This window comes from Triturus cristatus, chromosome 1_2, assembly GCF_964204655.1.
Source record: "Triturus cristatus chromosome 1_2, aTriCri1.1, whole genome shotgun sequence".
In the NCBI taxonomy this organism is placed as follows: Eukaryota; Metazoa; Chordata; class Amphibia; order Caudata; family Salamandridae; genus Triturus; species Triturus cristatus.
Genome location: NC_140580.1, coordinates 1,177,152,710 through 1,177,175,444, shown reverse-complemented (window position 1 = coordinate 1,177,175,444; position 22,735 = coordinate 1,177,152,710). Strand labels below are relative to the sequence as shown.

Sequence of the window (22,735 nt, the reverse complement as noted above, 5' to 3'; positions counted from 1 at the left end):
TGGGGCGTAAAAGCAATATCTTACTCGGACGATACCCAGTTGGTGTTTTCCTTTAAAGATCAGTCGAAGGACTCCTTCAAGAGTTATAAGGGCGGTCTGAAAACCTGGCCCTTTGGATGAACAACAGTAAGCTCAAACTCAATGCTGAAAAAACTGAAGTGATGTTCTTCGGCTAGGCCCTACAGCCAACAGTGGAACTGCGATGGCCGGCTGAAATGGGTCCTCCACCCATCCCAGCTGCTACTGCAAACAAGCATTTACAATGCAATAGGTCTCGCAACTGCGAGTTTTAGAGCTATTGGTATTGTAAATGACAATGCAATGCCTTTTGAAAAATTAACAGGTATTGTAATTTATAATAGTAATTTTCCACCAGTACCATAATTACCACTATTATTATTACTATCACCACAGAGTAGTAATAGTAATAATTGTAGTGGTGGTTATGGTACTTGTGGTGGTGGTATTGGTGGTGGTGGTACTGGTGGTTGTAGAAGTGGTGGTAGTGGTAGTGGTGGTGGTGGTACTGGTGGTGGTACTGGTGGTCTACGTGGATTTTATTTCATTACTTATGTTACTACTGTAATATTTTTTTACAAAAACTAACAAACATTAGCATTTGCAACACCAATAGCTCAAACTTTTAATAATGCCAGCCCTATTGCATTGCAAATGCTTGTTTTATGTTTCAGGCATGAGGTGCATCTTCTACTTCCCAAAATCCAATCTTAGATTTTTAGACACTCGTAACAGTTTATGGTAGGAGGCAGTTGTTCAGCCAGTGTAAGGCTAATAGCTCACACAACTTTGCATTTTGATGCCTGAAGTTTTAAATTACAATAAATGTAGTAGATGTCAGGCAGGAGACTTGAGTTACCAGTAACTGTGGAAAGAGCAATAACTTTAGAAACTGGTGCTTTATTTCACCTTTTCCGTGGTGTGAAGGTTACGTAACTGTTTCATTGCATTCGAATGGACACAGTGGGGCTTATTTACAAGTCCCTTGCACTGCCGGTGTTTCACTTTTGTGTGGGAAACAATGAGGCAGCGGCGGCGCAAGGGGCTTGTAAATAAGCCCCAATGTCCTGTTTCTCTGGCTCTACAACTGTCTCTAAAGCAACTTTGCTGATCTGGTTCTCTGGCTCTACAACGGCTCTGCTGACCTGGTTCTCTGGCTCTAAAGCAGCTCTGCTGACCTGATTCTGTGGCTCTAGAGCGGCTCTGCTGACCTGGTTCTCTGGCTCTACAGCAGCTCTGCTGACCTGGTTCTGTGGCTCTACAACGGCTCTGCTGACCTGGTTCTCTGGCTCTACAGCAGCTCTGCTGACCTGGTTCTATGGCTCTACAGCGGCTCTGCTGACCTGGGTCTCTGGCTCTAAAGCAGCTCTGCTGACCTGGTTCTCTAGCTGTAAAGCAGCTCTGCTGACCTGGTGCTATGGCTCTAAAGCAGCTCTGCTGCCCTGGTTCTCTGGCTCTAGAGCAGCTCTACTGACCTGGTTCTCTGGCTCTAGAGCAGCTCTGCTGACCTGGTTCTCTGGGCCTAAAGCAGCTCTGCTGACCTGGTTCTCTCCCTCTAAAGCAGCTCTGATGACCTGGTTCTCTGCCTCTAGAGCAGCTCTGCTGACCTGGTTCTCTGGCTCTAAAGCAGCTCTGCTGACCTGGTTCTCTGGCTCTAAAGCAGCTCTGCTGACCTGGTTCTCTACCTCTAAAGCAGCTCTGCTGACCTGGTTTCTCTGGCTCTACAGCAGCTCTGCTGATCTGGTTCTCTGGCACTAGAGCAGCTCTGCTGACCTGGTTCTTAGGCTCTAGAGCAGCTCTGCTTACCTTGTTCTATGGCTCTAAAGCAGCTCTGCTGACCTGGTTCTCTCCCTCTAAAGCAGCTCTACTGACCTGGTTCTCTGGCTCTACAACGGCTCTGCTGACCTGGTTCTCTGGCTCTAAAGCGGCTCTGCTGACCTGGTTCTTTGGCTCTAAAGCAGCTCTGCTGACCTAGTTCTCTGGGTCTAGAACGGCTCTGCTGACCTGGTTCTCTAGCTCTAAAGCAGCTCTGCTGACCTGGTTCTCTGGCTCTACAACGGGTCTCCTGACCTGGTTCTCTGGCTCTACAGCAGCTCTGCTGACCTGGTTCTCTGGCTCTACAGCAGCTCTGCTGACCTGGTTCTCTGGCTCTACAACGGCTCTGCTGACCTGGTTCTCTGGCTCTAAAGCGGCTCTGCTGACCTGGTTCTCTGGCTCTAAAGCGGCTCTGCTGACCTGGTTCTCTGGCTCTAAAGCGGCTCTGCTGACCTGGTTCTTAGGCTCTAAAGCGGCTCTGCTGACCTGGTTCGCTGGCTCTAAAGCAGCTCTGCTGACCTGGTTCTCTTGCTCTAAAGCAGCTCTGCTGACCTGGTTCTTAGGTTCTAAAACAGCTCTGCTGACCTGGTTCTCTGGCTCTAAAGCAGCTCTGCTGACCTGGTTCTCTGGCTCTAAAGCGGCTCTGCTGACCTGGTTCCCTGGCTCTAAAGCAGCTCTGCTGACTTGGTTCTCTGGCTCTACAGCAGCTCTGCTGACCTGGTTCTCTGCTTCTAGAGCAGCTCTGCTGACCTGGTTCGCACGGCGAGTTAAAAACCTGAGGATAAGTGGCAGGATAGAGTGAGGGCAGATAAAAAGCACGGCGAGGCAAGAACAATACTGTTGTGTGTTGAGGCAACAAAAGCGAAAAAAAGCAAAGTAAATACCATGCGGTACAAAGTTCTTGATCTGCTGAAGCGCTGAAATTTATGTGTCTGCCTTGTATAGTTGCATTATGCAGTGAAACTGAAACCTAAATCAAGGTGGGAGCGTGTGAAAGCTTACATCGCCAGAGAGGAGACGCCATGAGCGTGCACATCGCCTGTCTGTGCGCGCACATGGTTTGTCTCCCTTCGCGCACCAAACCGACAACAATAGTCTCGCCAAGGCGAAGCAGCACATAAGCTGCGTTCGCTAGGCGAGACCGAAAAATCTGGGGGTGAAGTGGGAAGCAGATCTTTCTTTCTCAGCCCAAATCCGGCAGGTGTCGGCCTCCTGTTTTAGTAAATTGAGAAGGCTGCAGAAATTTCAATTTCTTCTGCTAGAGGACTGCCGCAAAACAATAGTCCATGCCACTGTGACATCTAGGCTGGACTATGCAAACCACCTCTATTTGGGCCTGCCTGCGTACCTAGTTAGAAGACTGCAGATGGTACAAAATGCAGCTGCGAGACTGATAAGACGTGTCCCATTCCGTCATCATATCTCTCAGTATATCAGAGAGCTCCATTGGCTGCCGGTGACAAGGAGAATCGAGTTTAAGGCCCTGACATTGGCATTCCGGTCAATTCATGGTAAATGCCCAACTTACCTTAAACGACGGCTGTGTCAATATAAGCCTAAGCGTTCATTGAGATCCAATTCTCAAAATCTGGTCTGTACCCCACGATTTTCGAAAGCTCGGTTTGGTGGCAGATCTTTCACGGTGGGTGCTGCCAAACTGTGGAACTCTCTGCCTACTAATTTTCGCCATATTGATTCAGAGCCAGTATTTAGGAAGGCTGTGAAAACCTGGCTCTTTCGTTTGGGCTAGTGTCACCCAGATCTGCTCTGTGGCCATTGTGGTGTGCCGCCTACTGCTGTTCGCGCTTTATAAATGTCGGTATTATTATTATTAATAATATTGTCGAGATTTGTTGAATTCAAGCTGTGCAAGAGACGTTGTTTAGAATAGTGCTAAGCTAGATAATATATGTCCTAGATTATTTAAAAAAATAAGTTGTGTGTAACTGGTGTAAAAATTATTTTGTTGTGTTAATTTTTTTCCTATTCATTTCTGTTCAACTCTCTGTTCAATATTTTAATTACATTTGAAAATAAAGACCGGGTTGTTGTACATCCTCGCTCTGTTTCTACCTGGGGCAATATCTCCATTTCAGATTAATCAGCCCATTGAATTGCCTATTTTTCAACTAATCCATAAAGTAGGGCAGTAGGGTCTTTGTATAAGCTTGATGTTAGGAGAGCACTTGCGTATTATATGGACCATACCAAACTCGTACAGCTTTGGCGGCTTTTGCACACACATTAAGGCGTAGTCATATCTTAAGTTCGGCTTGCTATGGAAATTGCTAGAAGTATTCAAATTTGTGTTGCAAAATCAGGCAGTTTTGAAGGCCTTATTGGCTTGATCTCATGCTATTTTCTGTTAACACTGCCTTAAAAGAAGAAGGTACGGCTTTACGGCCACCGTACAGCACCTATATCTTCAAAACACATAATCTTCCAAACACATACTGCAAACAGAAATGGCTGCTTTCCTGTAATATTTGATTTTCAGCTTGTTGTGTTGTAGATTCATATTTGACATTTCCCGGCGGAAAGCAGAACTCAACATAAGGTTAATCAAGTGCTGGTACGCACCTATACACAGATACCATTTCAACAGAGACGAAATGCATGTAATCTAAAATGAAGTCTGTGTACTATCTGGATTTCAAAGGCAGTGATCACTGGTTACTCTGTACACGTCTAAAACGAAGACTTTGAAGAAAAACAAAGTTCCACACTCAAAGCCCAAAATGGGATGGCAGGAGAGTGAGCAGCATAAGAATATGCATCACAAAGTAATTTTACACAGAACTAATGTTTTTTGTGCCTTGGGCGAGAACAAGGTGATGATCATGGGGACATCTTTCAGAGCAGGACATGTTGATATTGCTCACAGTAGAGCATGGTGTTATGATGTTCTTCAGAGCAGGATATGTTGGTATTACTCACAGAGTGCATGGTGTTATGATGTTCTTCAGAGTCGGATATGTTGATATTGCTCACAGTAGTGCATGGTGTTATGATGTTCTTCAGAGCAGGATATGTTGATATTGCTCACAGTAGAGCATGGTGTTATGCTGTTCTTCAGAGTCGGATATGTTGATATTGCTCACAGTAGAGCATGGTGTTATGATGTTCTTCAGAGCAGGATATGTTGGTATTACTCAGAGTGCATGGTGTTATGATGTTCTTCAGAGTCGGATATGTTGATATTGCTCACAGTAGTGCATGGTGTTATGATGTTCTTCAGAGCCGGATATGTTGATATTGCTCACAGTAGAGCATGGTGTTATAATGTTCTTCAGAGTAGGATATGTTGGTATTGCTCACAGTAGAGCATGGTGTTATGATGTTCTTCAGAGTCGGATATGTTGATATTGCTCACAGTAGAGCATGGTGCTATGATGTTCTTCAGAGTAGGATATGTTGGTATTGCTCACAGTAGAGCATGGTGTTATGATGTTCTTCAGAGTAGGATATGTTGATGTTGGTCACAGTAGAGCATGGTGTTATGATGTTCTTCAGAGTAGGATATGTTGATACTGCTCACAGTAGTGCATGGTGTTATGATGTTCTTCAGAGTAGGATATGTTGATACTGCTCACAGTAGAGCATGGTGTTATGATGTTCTTCAGAGCCGGATATGTTGATATTGCTCACAGTAGTGCATGGTGTTATGATGTTCTTCAGAGCAGGATATGTTGGTATTGCTCACAGTAGTGCATGGTGTTATGATGTTCTTCAGAGTAGGATATGTTGGTATTGCTCACAGTAGAGCATGGTGTTATGATGTTCTTCAGAGCAGGATATGTTGGTATTGCTCACAGAGTGCATGGTGTTATGATATTCTTCAGAGTAGGATATGTTGATATTGCTCACAGTAGAGCATGGTGTTATGATGTTCTTCAGAGTAGGATATGTTGATATTGCTCACAGTAGAGCATGGTGTTATGATGTTCTTCAGAGTAGGATATGTTGATATTGCTCACAGTAGAGCATGGTGTTATGATGTTCTTCAGAGTAGGATATGTTGGTATTGCTCACAGAGTGCATGGTGTTATGATGTTCTTCAGAGTCGGATATGTTGGTATTGCTCGCAGTAGAGCATGGTGTTATGATGTTCTTCAGAGTAGGATATGTTGATATTGCTCACAGTAGAGCATGGTGTTATGATGTGCTTCAGAGTCGGATATGTTGGTATTGCTCGCAGTAGAGCATGGTGTTATGATGTTCTTCAGAGTAGGATATGTTGGTATTGCTCACAGTAGAGCATGGTGTTATGATGTTCTTCAGAGTCGGATATGTTGATATTGCTCACAGTAGTACATGGTGTTATGATGTTCTTCAGAGCAGGATATGTTGATATTGCTCACAGTAGTGCATGGTGTTATGATGTTCTTCAGAGCAGGACATGTTGATATTGCTCACAGTAGAGCATGGTGTTATGATGTTCTTCAGAGTAGGATATGTTGATATTGCTCACAGAAGAGCATGGTGTTATGATGTTCTTCAGAGTAGGACATGTTGGTATTACTCACAGTAGAGCATGGTGTTATGATGTTCTTCAGAGCAGGATATGTTGGTATTACTCACAGAGTGCATGGTGTTATGATGTTCTTCAGAGTCGGATATGTTGATATTGCTCACAGTAGTGCATGGTGTTATGATGTTCTTCAGAGTCGGATATGTTGATGTTGCTCACAGTAGAGCATGGTGTTATGATGTTCTTCAGAGTAGGATATGTTGATATTGCTCACAGTAGAGCATGGTGCTATGATGTTCTTCAGAGTCGGATATGTTGATATTGCTCACAGTAGTGCATGGTGTTATGATGTTCTTCAGAGTCGGATATGTTGATATTGCTCACAGTAGAGCATGGTGCTATGATGTTCTTCAGAGTAGGATATGTTGGTATTGCTCACAGTAGAGCATGGTGTTATGATGTTCTTCAGAGTAGGATATGTTGATGTTGGTCACAGTAGAGCATGGTGTTATGATGTTCTTCAGAGTCAAGTATGTTGGTATTGCTCGCAGTAGAGCATGGTGTTATGATGTTCTTCAGAGTAGGATATGTTGGTATTGCTCACAGTAGAGCATGGTGTTATGATGTTCTTCAGAGTCGGATATGTTGATATTGCTCACAGTAGAGCATGGTGTTATGCTGTTCTTCAGAGTCGGATATGTTGATATTGCTCACAGTAGAGCATGGTGTTATGATGTTCTTCAGAGCAGGATATGTTGGTATTGCTCACAGAGTGCATGGTGTTATGATATTCTTCAGAGTAGGATATGTTGATATTGCTCACAGTAGAGCATGGTGTTATGATGTTCTTCAGAGTAGGATATGTTGATATTGCTCACAGTAGAGCATGGTGTTATGATGTTCTTCAGAGTAGGATATGTTGATATTGCTCACAGTAGAGCATGGTGTTATGATGTTCTTCAGAGTAGGATATGTTGGTATTGCTCACAGAGTGCATGGTGTTATGATGTTCTTCAGAGTCGGATATGTTGGTATTGCTCGCAGTAGAGCATGGTGTTATGATGTTCTTCAGAGTAGGATATGTTGGTATTGCTCACAGAGTGCATGGTGTTATGATGTTCTTCAGAGCAGGATATGTTGATATTGCTCACAGTAGAGCATGGTGTTATGATGTTCTTCAGAGTCGGATATGATGGTATTGCTCACAGTAGAGCATGGTGTTATGATGTTCTTCAGAGTCGGATATGTTGGTATTGCTCGCAGTAGAGCATGGTGTTATGATGTTCTTCAGAGTAGGATATGTTGGTATTGCTCACAGTAGAGCATGGTGTTATGATGTTCTTCAGAGTCGGATATGTTGATATTGCTCACAGTAGTGCATGGTGTTATGATGTTCTTCAGAGCAGGATATGTTGATATTGCTCACAGTAGTGCATGGTGTTATGATGTTCTTCAGAGCAGGACATGTTGATATTGCTCACAGTAGAGCATGGTGTTATGATGTTCTTCAGAGTAGGATATGTTGATATTGCTCACAGAAGAGCATGGTGTTATGATGTTCTTCAGAGTAGGACATGTTGGTATTACTCACAGTAGAGCATGGTGTTATGATGTTCTTCAGAGCAGGATATGTTGGTATTACTCACAGAGTGCATGGTGTTATGATGTTCTTCAGAGTCGGATATGTTGATATTGCTCACAGTAGTGCATGGTGTTATGATGTTCTTCAGAGTCGGATATGTTGATATTGCTCACAGTAGAGCATGGTGTTATGATGTTCTTCAGAGTAGGATATGTTGGTATTGCTCACAGTAGAGCATGGTGTTATGATGTTCTTCAGAGTCGGATATGTTGATATTGCTCACAGTAGTGCATGGTGGTATGATGTTCTTCAGAGTCGGATATGTTGATATTGCTCACAGTAGAGCATGGTGCTATGATGTTCTTCAGAGTAGGATATGTTGGTATTGCTCACAGTAGAGCATGGTGTTATGATGTTCTTCAGAGTAGGATATGTTGATGTTGGTCACAGTAGAGCATGGTGTTATGATGTTCTTCAGAGTCGGATATGTTGGTATTGCTCGCAGTAGAGCATGGTGTTATGATGTTCTTCAGAGTAGGATATGTTGATATTGCTCACAGTAGAGCATGGTGTTATGATGTTCTTCAGAGTCGGATATGATGGTATTGCTCGCAGTAGAGCATGGTGTTATGATGTTCTTCAGAGTAGGATATGTTGGTATTGCTCACAGTAGAGCATGGTGTTATGATGTTCTTCAGAGTCGGATATGTTGATATTGCTCACAGTAGTGCATGGTGTTATGATGTTCTTCAGAGCAGGATATGTTGATATTGCTCACAGTAGTGCATGGTGTTATGATGTTCTTCAGAGCAGGATATGTTGATATTGCTCACAGTAGAGCATGGTGTTATGATGTTCTTCAGAGTAGGATATGTTGATATTGGTCACAGTAGAGCATGGTGTTATGATGTTCTTCAGAGTAGGATATGTTGATATTGCTCACAGTAGTGCATGGTGTTATGATGTTCTTCAGAGTAGGATATGTTGGTATTGCTCACAGTAGAGCATGGTGTTATGATGTTCTTCAGAGTCGGATATGTTGATATTGCTCACAGTAGTGCATGGTGTTATGATGTTCTTCAGAGTCGGATATGTTGATATTGCTCACAGTAGAGCATGGTGCTATGATGTTCTTCAGAGTAGGATATGTTGGTATTGCTCACAGTAGAGCATGGTGTTATGATGTTCTTCAGAGTAGGATATGTTGATGTTGGTCACAGTAGAGCATGGTGTTATGATGTTCTTCAGAGTAGGATATGTTGATACTGCTCACAGTAGTGCATGGTGTTATGATGTTCTTCAGAGTAGGATATGTTGATATTGCTCACAGTAGTGCATGGTGTTATGATGTTCTTCAGAGCAGGATATGTTGGTATTGCTCACAGTAGTGCATGGTGTTATGATGTTCTTCAGAGTAGGATATGTTGATATTACTCACAGTAGAGCATGGTGTTATGATGTTCTTCAGAGTCGGATATGTTGATATTGCTCACAGTAGTGCATGGTGTTATTATGTTCTTCAGAGCAGGGTTCCTGGATTTCCCCAAGCATGGGATCCACCAGAGCTTGGTTCTGCCTCAGGAATCACGTTGCCTTTCTTTTGCAGGACTACCCCATCTCCGACGTTCATCTCATCATTAAGAAAGCCAGAGAGCTGCAGGACTCGAAATAGCAGAAGTCTGCCTTGTGCCTCTTGGAGAGGATGTGACTGCGAAGCATCGTAAGAGACGATGCGTCTATGTACTAAGGGAGATCTGCCTCTGCACTCTTCAGGCCGGGCCCTGGCCATGGATATGGATATCAATGCAGTTCTTTTGATTTTATCAAAGACTCATCCGGCCGGACTGTGCTGCTGGATGAATTGATTTTTAGTCACATCTGTAATCGGCTGAGCACATGTCATCTTCTCCAGTGTCTATTCTCTACAGCTCCAGTAAGAATCAGTAAGGCTGCTATCATCAACACAGTGTTCATGCTGCTGTCCCGCTCCCACTACTGCGCCTCTAACCTTACAGTCCTTCACGCAGTGTGCACTCCCTGCCACTATCCTAGTCACTCCTGCACCTCTAACCTTACAACCCCTCATCTCTTCCAGGCACTCCCTGCTGCTGTCCAACAGTCACTCCAGCACCTCTAACCTTACAGCCCCTAATATCTTCCAGGCTCTCCTTTCTGTCCTACAGTCACTCCGGCACCTCTAACCTTACAAGCACTCATCTCTTCCAGGCACTCCCTTCTGTCCTACAGTCACTCCTGCACCTCTAACCTTACAACCCTTCATCTCTTCCAGGCACTCCCTGCTGCTGTCCACCAGTCACTCCAGCACCTCTAACCTTACAACCCCTAATATCTTCCAGGCTCTCCTTTCTGTCCTACAGTCAATCCTGCACCTCTAACCTTACAACCACTCATCTCTTCCAGGCCCTCCCTTCTGTCCTACAGTCACTCCTGCACCTCTAACCTTACACCCACTCATCTCTTTCAGGCCCTCCCTTCTGTCCTACAGTCACTCCTGCACCTCTACCCTTACAACCACTCATCTCTTCCAGGCCCTCCCTTCTGTCCTACAGTCACTCCTGCACCTCTAACCTTAACCCCCCCCCATCTCTTCCAGGCACTCCCGGCTGCTGTCCCACAGTCAGTCCTGCTCCTCTAACCTCACAACCCCTCATGTCCTCCAGTCACTCTAACTCCTCCAACCTCATAAGCCTTCATGTCCTCCAGGCACTCCCTGCTGCTGTCCTACAGTCACTCTTGCACATCCGACATTACAATTGTTCCTATCCTCGTTGCACCCTTATAGAGCTTGTCACATGCCCTCCTTACGCCCTCCTTTCTTGCACACATGCACCCACTACAAGCATTTCAGCACCTTTCACCCTGCTCCCCATGTACACTACCTACCCACCCAAGCTTTCTTATCCACTTTGCAACTCTTGCAGTTCTATATGGACATCTTTACCTATGAACGCACTGTGCTGATCGTAACTGTCTGCACGGGTGCCCTGCTGCTCTTAAATCGGTTCTCTCAACACCTACACATGCTATCCTTTATAGGTGTGCCCCTTGCTGCTCTTACACACCTACGTCTGCACCTTACTACTCTCACCTCTGTTCATCCATGCTGCTGTTACACACCTACAACACTATTTGCACAGTTGTAGCTACGATAATGCTGCTCAGAAGCACTTACGTGTACCTGCTGCTCTTACCCATACTCGCATCCTGCTGCTACTGTTCACCTGTACACACTGTCCGGTTCCCTGTACATACATAGGCTGAACTGCTCTTACACTCCTACACATGCACGCTGTCGATTTTACAGTTATATGTGCGCCGCACTGCTCAAAGCTACACCCATGTCCTGCTCCTTTTTGGCACCTCCATGCATGCCTGGATATTACAACACATGTAACCACACTGCTTATTTACATACATGACTGTTCCTCCCAAACCAAGGTCTGTTGCATTCCTTAGAATGCCCTCATCTCACATCAAAATTGACTCCTGATCAGCTTGCATGTTCCTGAGCAGCCACTGAGGGGGTTCTTGTAGCATGACCCACTGTCAAGGTTCTGATGGGTGCAGGCTGGGTCACATCCACAGCTGGGCACCACACAGAAATGGAGGCTTCCCAACGTAGAAGAGTACAAGTACTTCTTGGATAAACACATGCAGCAACCGCGAGGAGGTGCCGAGAACTTTGGCGCTCAAAACCACAAGGTAGATCGATGGAGACGCCTTGAGCAGTGTACATGAGTGAGTGTTAAAGGTGGGTGGAGAGAATTGCACACTCTGTCGCTGCTTGTCTTGTAAGTTTAGATAGCCCTACTCCTTCTTCTAAAACACCTTATAATTCAAAGGACTGGATTTCCAGGAGGTGAGAGGAAGGGCGGAAACCTTAGGTTGTGGAAATCATGTGCTGGTTGCAAATGTCGCTTTTGACCAAGAGCTGTAACTTTGTGTTTCAAGGGGGCATCGCTCCAAGTAAAGATGCTGCTTGGTTGAGGTGCCAAACGAGCATTATTGACCCACTCCTAGTGGCTCTGCAAGAATATTAACTGCGTCATTGACAACTCAGAAACACTAAGATTCTAGTATGGATGCGGACTTTGGATCGGATTGTGTGCATACTCTACATGTCGGAGACCTGCACTCTCTCAGTTTCATCTGTTATCTTGTGGGGATCATGTGCAGTTCAAACACATCTCAAAAGGATTACAGGGCCCCAAGCACCTCTTGACTGTTCTTCCAATCCTCAAGTCATCAAGTGCTGACCCCAGCTGTGCCTGTACTTGTACTGCTTGAAACTGCTAGTTCTGTATTTTTCTGTTCGCTGAGTCGTACCACACCCTGCTGCCCTCCATGCTGGAGCAGAATCAAGAATCCTACCTCATAATCAAAGCTCACTCCTGTGAGCACTACGGATGCCTTGCCAGTGCTTTACTCCAGTGGTCATGGACCAGAGGCGAGGAGTCTCATTCAGTGATCAAGAATGAGCCACTGCCAACGCCTTTTCCCAGTCGTAGGCTGGCTTCCTAGGCCAGGGCTCTCATTCTGTGGCCCTGGGCAGGCTTCATAGATTGACGAGGAGTGGTATCATTCAGTGGTCATAGGCAGGCGTCGTAAACCAGTGCTCTTAGACAGGGCTCTCAATCAGGGGCCGTGGGCAGGTGTTATGGGTCACTGGACTCATCCTGTGGCCCTGGGCAGGCTTCATAGATTGACGAGGAGTGGTATCATTCAGTGGTCATAGGCAGGTGTCGTAAACCAGTGGTCTTAGACTGGCTCCCTAGGCCAGGGCTCTCATTCTGTGGCCGTGGGCAGGTGTTATGGGTCACTGGTCTCATCCGGTGACCCTGGGCAGGCTTCATAGATTGACGAGGAGTGGTATCATTCAGTGGTCATAGGCAGGTGTCGTAAACCAGTGCTCTTAGACTGGCTCCCTAGGACAGGGCTCTCATTCTGTGGCCGTGGGAAGGTGTTATGGGTCACTGGTCTCATCCGGTGGCCCTGGGCAGGCTTCATAGATTGACGAGGAGTGGTATCATTCAGTGGTCATAGGCAGGTGTCGTAAACCAGTGGTCTTAGACTGGCTCCCTAGGCCAGGGCCCTCATTCTGTGGCCGTGGGAAGGTGTTATGGGTCACTGGTCTCATCCGGTGGCTTGGGCAGGCTTCATAGATTGACGAGGAGTGGTATCATTCACTAGTCATAGGCAGGCGTCGTAAACCAGTGCTCTTAGACTGGCTCCCTAGGCCAGGGCTCTCATTCTGTGGCCGTGGGCAGGTGTTATGGGTCACTGGTCTCATCCGGTGGCCCTGGGCAGGCTTCATAGATTGACGAGGAGTGGTATCATTCTGTGGCCGTGGGCAGGTGTTATGGGTCACTGGTCTCATTCTGTTGGCCTGGGCAGTCTTCATAGATTGACGAGGAGTGGTATCATTCAGTGGTCATAGGCAGGCGTCGTAAACCAGTGGTCTTAGACTGGCTCCCTAGGCCAGGGCTCTCATTCTGTGGCCCTGGGCAGGCTTCATAGATTGACGAGGAGTGGTATCATTCAGTGGTCATAGGCAGGCGTTGTAAACCAGTGGTCTTAGACTGGCTCCCTAGGACAGGGCTCTCATTCTGTGGCCGTGGGCAGGTGTTATGGGTCACTGGTCTCATCCTGTTGGCCTGGGCAGGCTTCATAGATTGACGAGGCGTGGTATCATTCACTAGTCCTAGGCAGGCGTTGTAAACCAGTGCTCTTAGACTGGCTCCCTAGGCCAGGGCTCTCATTCTGTGGCCGTGGGCAGGCTTCATAGATTGACGAGGCGTGGTATCATTCAGTGGTCATAGGCAGGCGTCGTAAACCAGTGCTCTTAGACTGGCTCCCTAGGCCAGGGCTCTCATTCTGTGGCCGTGGGAAGGTGTTATGGGTCACTGGACTCATCCTGTGGTCCTGGGCAGGCTTCATAGATTGACGAGGAGTGGTATAATTCAGTGGTCATAGGCAGGCGTCGTAAACCAGTGGTCTTAGACTGGCTCCCTAGGACAGGGCTCTCAATCAGCGGCCGTGAGGAGGTGTTATGGGACAGTGGTCTCATCTGGTGGCTGTATGCAGGACTCTTAGGTTGGATGTTTCCCATGAGTGATTGGAACGGGAACGAGCCAGCCATGTGTCGATTCCCTTGTCTTCGCTGTGCAATCAATGCCTGCCGATGCGAAATGGTTGGGAGCTTCAGGCGAATACTCTGGTACTGTGCAGTGATTTGAAGCTGAGCCCACAGTCATGGAAGTGTTGGAGATGCTGGGAGGGAGGTTCCGGGGGAAGCCGTGAGTGGAGTGGTTGGTTGTAGGGGCTCAGTTGCTAGCACATATTTGTGAGGGATTAGGATGACATAGGGAGGGTCACGTGGGAGGTGGTAAGGTGACTCATGCGAAGATCATGTATGAGGTAGTCAGAAAGAGCAAGAGCGGTCTCAGAAGAGGAGGTGAAGGCTCTGGTTTTGAGACATGAAACAGTCTGGAAGGTAGTATGGCGCTGTTACAGCTAGGCGCTTAGCAAAGGGTGCTGTACAATGACATCCCTTTTCCATGTCATGCCCTGCTCTAAGCGTTTGAAGTGCAGCCATGGGGTCGGTGCAGGATAAGTAGAAGGTATTGCGGTGAGGGGGAGAGGCAAACACTGCCAGAGACAATACTGTGCAGTAAGGAGTATAGGAGCACCATCCTATGGCCAGAGCAGCCAAAGGCATTCTTAATACAGACATTCCAGGGACAGCGAGCGCCCCAGGGACTGGCACCTGGCTTACAGGGTTTAGAAGAGAGCTAACATTTGCTCACAATGTCTGCGCTGCAGGAAACGCCTTCTGGGGGGCGGTCTGCGCTGCAGGAAACGCCTTCTGGGGGGCGGTCTGCGCTGCAGGAAGCGCCTTCTGGGGGGCGGCCTGCGCTGCAGGAAGCGCCTTCTGGGGGGCGGTCTGCGCTGCAGGAAGCACCTTCTGGGGGGCGGTCTGCGCTGCAGGAAGCGCCTTCTGGGGGGCGGTCTGCGCTGCAGGAAGCGCCTTCTGGGGCGGCGGCCTCTACTGCTCTTTTACTTTGTGTAATTTCTGGCTGCTTGCCCGTGAGGCTCGTGGACTCTTCCCCTAAACCCAATTATGTTTCGTGCAGTTCTTTGTTACACTTTGTCCTAATAAATTGATTTTGTTTTTCAACTTGGGTTTCCTATTGATGCTTTTTTTGGGAGTGTCCTCATTTGTGCAATAAAGATAGAAGGTCAAAAGGACTCGTTTTCCAATAATGCAAGTTCTAATCTCCAGCTCTCTCCAGAACAGGAGAGGGAAGAACACTCACATGCAAGAGACCCGCACGCTTCATGAGCGAACTTAACACCAAAGGGAGGCTCCCGCATGATTCCACCGCAAATCTCCAATATTAAGGTTTTGTGCTTAAATGCATAATCACTGGACAGGTTCTCTCCGTAACTCATCTCAATTATCATTTCATCAAAATTTATGCCACAGTTCCCACCTATCCCGAAGATCTTGTCCTCTTGGTGTGGATGCTGCTACGGTCCAATCTATTGACCCTTTGAACTGATGCTAAAGTTTCCCATGCTAACTGTGGGCATTGGAGCACCCGCTTTATACATATCTCTCGCCTTGCCAATACGATCAATACAAATAATAAATATTTTTGGGTTTTTATTCAATTTAATCGATAGCCCTCCACCATTTGTGACCCCAAAAAACACAAGTGCTACGCTTACCTCCACTTCTGGACCCCTAAGATCTGTAAGCACCTTCCCCATGTCTTGCCAAGAATACTGGATCTCAGGACAACTCTAGAACATGTGGATATCATGCGCCTTTTCTTTGTCACAGTTATTGCATTTCTTCGACTCTTGATTACTCAACTTCGACAACCTTTTCGGCGTCCAGTAACCTCTGTGCGCTATAAACAGATGTTTTTTTTCTGAGAGGTGCAGATATGATTGTTACCCAAAGAATAGACATTGATATTTTCTATATGTTTTGTACATCCAGCGTTGGCAGGTCCCTCCCCCAGATCTCTGTTGGCAAAATTCCTGCTCCCCAGCAAGTACTAACATCCAGTACCGCTTTGATACCTCTTTTCTTGGGGACAGATTTCGTTGTAGCTTTTCTTTCCATATGAAGTTCCCTTTCCTGTATTTTCCAAGACCCCTTGCCCAACTTACGAGTTGGTAGTATTTGCACTTAGACGAGTTGCTCTTTGTGATAACCAGTAAGGCTTCCCAGGGCATTAGGGTACACTCCTCCACCAAATGACCCCACTTTGTTACTCCTTTCAGAGATTCTAAGATTCCTGGGGAGTCCTATATTGGGGCAAAGGTGCTATACTTGGGTATCCATAGTGTTCGCCTGATGTGATAACATTGCGTACATGCATCTTGTAATGTCTTCAGTCCAAGTACTTTGGATGCCCGAATTTATAGAGAAAATAATTGCCCTCCACTGGTAAGCTCTTCGTCATGGCCTGAAAGTGTGGGGTACAAGCAAAATTCTCTACGAGTAGAGACCTTAAGTTCTTGAACTTAAATGTTCAGCAGTACTGATAAAAGTCTTGGCTTGCAATGCCCCCTTGATTTTTTTTCCTACGTAGCTTCTTACAAGCAATTCTCACTCCTTTTGAGGCCCAAATGAAACTACTCAACTCTTCCTGTAGTCTCTTAAACCATTCTAACGTAAACTCTAATGGTATTGCGTTAAAAATGAACGTGACCTTCGGTAGTATTGGCATTTTTAAAATATTTGATCTTCCTATAAAGGAGAGTGCGCAGCCTCCCATACTTTTATTAACTTCTTAGTTTCAGTCACTACTTTGTTAAAATTCAACTGGGCTACAACATCCAGATCTTTCACCAAATCTCTTATTTTCTCTTGTACCAGTGGACTGTTACAGCTGGAGTTCCATTCCATGACCTCCGTTTTTTGTTTGTTAACTAAGTAACCCGAAACGTTCCTGAAGTGTCGCAGAGTGTCTAAAATAACTGGGAGAGAACCTGCTAATTCTCTTGTGAATATCATTAGGTCATCAGCATATAGGGATACTTTTTTCTTCTAACCGTGTTATTCAAACGGGATAATATTTTGGTTCGCCCTAATTAAGTCTGCCAGAGGTTCAATATACAAGTTAAAAGTAATGGGGACACCCTTCTGGGGGGCGACTGGAACGACACAATGGGGCCACTGGACCGGCAACGCAGTGCTGACTGCCCACCGTTACTGGGTCCCACTAAATTGAGCACATTGGTTTCCACCCGTGGTTGGGCAGACGTTTGGCGAGAATTTCATCCCGCAGAGCATAGCTACACATATCTGTCCACAGTCCATGGGTCACAGTCTCGTTTAGATTATTTCTTCGCCCCCCGCATATTCCTTCACAGATTCTCACAAGTAACTCATCAGCCTCACAAGCTCTCTGATCACTCCCCAGTCACCCTACAATTCCACACATGCTCTCGCAAGCCCCCCTTTCATTGGCGCATGTCTCCCCGCAACAAGAATTGCAGCAATTGTCCCCACTATTTGCGGCGCAGATGGGTCCTTACGTATGTCACCAGAGAACGTTGCCAGGGAATTTGCACGACACTTTATGACTCTATTTGCATTACACGAACAGGTCTCGGTCTATCTAATAGCAGATTTCCTCACGGATATTCCGCCACGGAAGCTTCCTGACCATCTGCGCGAGCAATTGGAGCCCCCAATTACAGTAGAAGAACTGACTAGTGCCCTCAATGCGATAAACGCGGGGCGCGCCCCTGGTCCTAATGGATCCCCTATGGAATTCCTGCGGCCGAACATACACCTCTTAGGCCCCCATTTATTGGCGGAAATCCAGGAGGCCGAGGACCTAACCATATTGCCCCAGGATTGGCGACATGCGGAAATAGTGTTATTCTTCAAGCCCGGCCGCCCTCCGGACTACCCCTCCTTTAACCGCCCCATTTCCCTCATTAACTTTGAGCCTAAAGTGTTGGGAAAAGTCCTTGCCGATCGTCTACGGGCATGTGTCTCGGATTTGATACATCCCGACCAGTCGGGATTCATGCCCCAAAGAGCCACCTGCCATAATATCCGGAGGGTACATAACGCTATGGCAGCTGCCCCAGTGCTAGGTCGGCCGGCCGCCATACTATTGGCCGTTATTGACAAAGCTTTTGACTCACTGAGTTGGGTGTACCTTTTCCAATTCCTCGAGGCGATCAATTTTGGGCCACGCTTCATTGCATATGTGCGCCTGCTCTATACCGACCTAACTGCGTCACTGCGCATTGCCGGGCACCGCTCCCACCCCTTCCCTATCCAAAGAGGCACTAGACAGGGCTGCCCCCTGTCCCCCCTATTGTTCGCTCTTGCGGTCGAGCCCTTAGCAGCGTGGGTTAGAAGTGACCCGGTGCTCCGTGGCTTTGACTGGTCTCAGTCGCGATCGGACCGTATCGTGTTATACGGATGATGACGGACCCCTGGTTCTCTGGGCCCCGTATACTGGAATTCTCAGGGTGTTCGGGGAAACTACAGGCTTACACACGAACCCTGCAAAATTCGTGCTGTTTCTCGTGTGCGGTCATCAGGGTTGCGATGCTTGGGCTTCGCAGCTATCTCGGGCAACGGATGGCTTTAAATATCTTGCCATTTTCGTGTCCCCATGCCCCAAAGTCTCCTGGGCACATCATATCACTCCATTGCTAGCGAGTCTCAATGGCGAAACGCCAATATGGTCCTCCCTTCCCTTGTTGTTCGGCCATCTTTAAGATGGTGTCGCTGCCCCGGATTTTGTATCGCCTCCAAAACTTCCCTTATCCTATTCCGCGCTCTTGGTTCGCACATTTTGACGCCATACAAAACAAATTCCTAGAGTCCAATAACTCTATTTCGCAAACCAAGACACAAAGGCGTTGTTAGTATTTGAAGTTGGAAATTACATGATACAGGTATAAGTGTTCATTCAAATCCCTATTGCCAAAAAAAACCCGTGATGCTTGGATGCGACTTCAGAACAAAGCCGTAATTTCCAACTTCAAATACTAACAACGCCTTTGTGTCTTGGTTTGCGAAATAGAGTTATTGGACTTTATAGTGATTACTTTTTGTTGTATTTTCCCATGAATTTTGAATATGAGTTGTTTTTAATAACATTGTCATTTCATTTGTTTTTTTAATAAAAAGAAAAGAATTGATAATGATTTTTTAACAAAACTTGAATTGAATAAGGATCCTGTCATTAAAGATATCTTATATTTTACTCTTTTGGTTTTCCATTCCATGGATGGTGATTGGAGTGTATGTAAGATTGGTGTGGTATATAGTGTGCTTATGAGACACCCAAAAGGATCTTGTTTTTGACATCTTGTCTGTTTCTGGTGTCCTGTCCCTTTGGTGAGAAGGACCCCTCTCTCTAATTTTGAACTGAAGACGCTGCCAATCAACCTTCATTTTTCACACCCACACGATCAACACTAAATGCATGTCTTGCCACTTCACAAGATGGTTGTCAGTGTGTGAAAGGCTAGATTTGCAAAAATCTAGCCTTTATGCAGTTGTTGTGTCCAAGTATAGCTCAAAGTCAAACGTCAAGAGTTGTAGAAGATGTTTGCCATCCTCCAGTAATAACTTGTTAGTAGTGGCGCAGCAGCCCTTCCTTCTCCACAGACTTCCCTAGACGTGATGTCAAGTTGTATGGGGTAATTTGAATTCTGGGAAATAAGATAGCCATTCTTTCATCCCTTGGAGTGGCTTGACCTTGGTTGGGCTTTAATGACTTGCAGTTGTTGGGATTAGCTCGTAGCCATTTGTCCATAGAAAGACAGCAGCCAGTGTGATAGGTCTTATGTTTTATTAATGGTACTTGCTTTTCTCACTCGTTTCCACGTGACCTAAAGAAGGTCTTCATTACCCGCTCTCGTTAAGAAGCGATTTCTGATCTGCCCAAACTCAGCCACATTTTAGTGCTTGAAGTTGCTTCTAGATTCACGTTGTACTATAATCTCACCAGCTAAGGGTTGGTCACAAAGTGTTGGAATGCAAACAAATGTTCTTGGTAGCCATCGATATAGGCACCGCCTTTGGGTACTGAGTTTTCTCGCGAGAGCTCCTGAAGAAGTTACCAAGGGAATGTCGAAGACTTTGAGGGACATTGAATCTTGACACTACATCAATGTTTTCCAACAGAAACTCAAGTAGTTTCAGAATGACTGCTGAACACAGTAGGGTTCCTGAGATTCCTAAACCCACTTCAATTTCTGCCTCAGCGGCCATAGGAAGTTTGCCGTTAACGACATTCATAGGCATGTTCTGCTACCAAAGGACCTTAGTCCATGTTCTCCTTTTAAACCTGAAAAACCCTATTACTCAGGAGCAAGGTCCTGATTGTATAGTGGGCAGCCGCTGATACGCGAAGACTCCCTCAGCTAGAGAGGCTGAAGAGAAACTCTCATCGATGGAGGAAATGGGTTTGTCTGAAGATGAGAACGTTGAAGCCGATGAGGCTGAGGGTAAATGCCAAGAAGATGTATATGGAAACTTCTTACATAGCTAGGAGTTTCACTGAAGAAAGAGCCTAACCCTACAGTGCCCCAAACAAAGAAACATCAGGAGCAGTTCAACGACAAGGCATCAAAATTGTCGCTTAAAACGTTGAAGCCTTCAACTAAGAAGTTAACACATCATAGGCCTAAGCCATCAAAGCCCACAAGTATGCTGTTGAAGCAGCTCGCGAAGCCGGACATCCTACTGGGTCCACAGAAAGAACCACCTGTAAGGACCTGCTGAAAGGCACTGGCTTGATTTCCAACGACTATCGATCTCAAAACTAGAAAGAGGGATTAACATCAAGGGGACAAGGAAACATCCTCACCGTCGAGAGGCAGAAAAAGGCACTGAAAGCAGGATTAGAACTAATCAGGAAAAAACGGCTTCCATGAATATATGCTTCAACACAAGATTCCCAAATCACTGGGAGTGAAAACACCTAGGCAAGAGACTGAAGACATTTTAGTACGACCAGAAGTTGATACACATCCATCAAAGCTGTCACCACCGGATGATATCTCTGTGCATCATGGGATGGTAGGAAAGAGCAGCTGAGGCTTTTGGAGTGCAGATAGATGTCGAAAAAGAAGACACTTAATTCCTTCTAGAAACTTTAATCCACAAACACAAGAAATTTCTACATCCCCACGTGGCCCAGTACCACGCAACAAGGAAAGCCAATCTTTAGTTGACATGCATCCTCCGGGGCTGTTACCCCACGAAGAGACAAAGTATAAGACATTCACTCCATAACACATATATATACAATTTTGTGTGGTACCTGATTTCCTAATAGTATCTACAGGTGAAAGAAGACCATTCCACTGGCACCCCTCCAGATCAAGATAGAAAGAAACTGGAGGTGGTGGGGAGGAAGCTGGAAAGAGCAGGTGCAACGCAAAGGTGTATCGCAAAATGAAATGCTCACCTCAATAGAAATTCCCGCCCAAACTGGAAGGACATGGCAGAATGTATGTCTTACTGTAAGAAAGTGCCCTCTTTTTGCATGGTTGACCCCACTTTTTGCCAAACTGCTGATGTACTTTGAGTGTACCCTGGGTTCCTGGTAACCAGGGTCTATGTTCTTTCCCTAAACTGCATTAAAAACTAAACCCAATTGGCACTCTTTGGGCACATGTCAGTCCCTTGTAAATGGTACCACAGGTACCAAGGGCACTGTGGCCAGGGAAGGCCTCTAAGGGCTACATCACTTATTATGCCACCCTTAGAGGCCCTGTACCTTTACACACACACACTGCCATTGCAGGCTGCGTGTTTTGGTGCAGAACAAAGTTACGAGTCAACATGGCACACATCTCCGTGTGCCATGCCTACCACCCACTGCCCTGGCATAGGTCAGCCACCCCTCTAGATGGGTGCACTATACCAGTGGTGAGGGTACAGGTGCATGTGGCCTTTACCCCTACAGTGTCTAAGTCAACTCTTAGACATTGTAAGTGCAGTAATGCCATTAAGAGTATATGGTGCTGTGAGTTTGTCATTACGAACTCCACAGCACCGTAACGGCTTTGCTGAAAACTGGGTAGTTTGGTATCAAACTTTTCAGCACATTAAACCCACACTTATGCCAGTGTGGGATTTAATGGAAATTGCACTCAGAGGGCATCTTAGAGATGCCCCCTGAAAAACAAGCTTACAGTAGGGTCCTGGCCGAGTGGCTGCTGCCAGCTGCAACTGCCAGACATGTTCCTGGACCCCTGGGTAGAGAGCCTGCTGCTCTTGGGGGTCTGAAACAATGCACATCCTGCGACGAGATGCCAAGCCTCCTCCCCAGGATGGGCAGGGTCCACGAAGGGGAAGCTTCAAAGGCTTGCTGCCTTTGTAAGCTACCCCAGCCCTTTGCTGCTTCCAGCAACTGGTTCCCACTGGTTCTGACCCCCACCTTCGGCAGGAGAATCGGCGGGAAAACCAAGTGAGGAGGGGAGGTGTGCCCTCCTTTGCCAACCCCACCCCTCAGGAGGGGGAGGCAAGGTGAAGCACAACTCTCAGTCCCCGCCATCTTGCAGATGGGGGCACCCAGCCAACCAGAGAGAGTCATATGCCCCCCTCCCACTGGAGGGTGGAATAATAGGGGGTGTACCCATCCCAAGGAAGGGACCCATTGGTCCCAACCTTTACTTACCTGTAATGCCCCTAAATCTAGTATTTATGGGCAACCCGAACCTTGCCTCCTCAGACAAGAACCAACCAGAAGAGAAGAAGGACTGAAGAAGCCGGGCTGAAACTAAGTAGAGGACGACGGCCAGTCCCCAGCCCTACCGGCCTGTCC

General features: G+C 46.5%; 1 protein-coding gene across 1 annotated transcript in view; it reads left to right on the top strand.

The window, feature by feature from the left end:
- The window catches only part of TBC1D13 (TBC1 domain family member 13), a 250,374-nt gene extending 235,290 nt beyond the window's left edge, over window positions 1-15,084 (top strand). The window contains exon 12 of the mRNA XM_085614058.1: window positions 9,493-15,084. Within this exon, the coding sequence (XP_085470184.1) occupies window positions 9,493-9,558 (66 nt within the window). The 3' untranslated portion in view covers window positions 9,559-15,084. The remainder of the gene's footprint in view (window positions 1-9,492) is intronic.
- The last annotated feature ends 7,651 nt before the right edge of the window (window positions 15,085-22,735 follow it).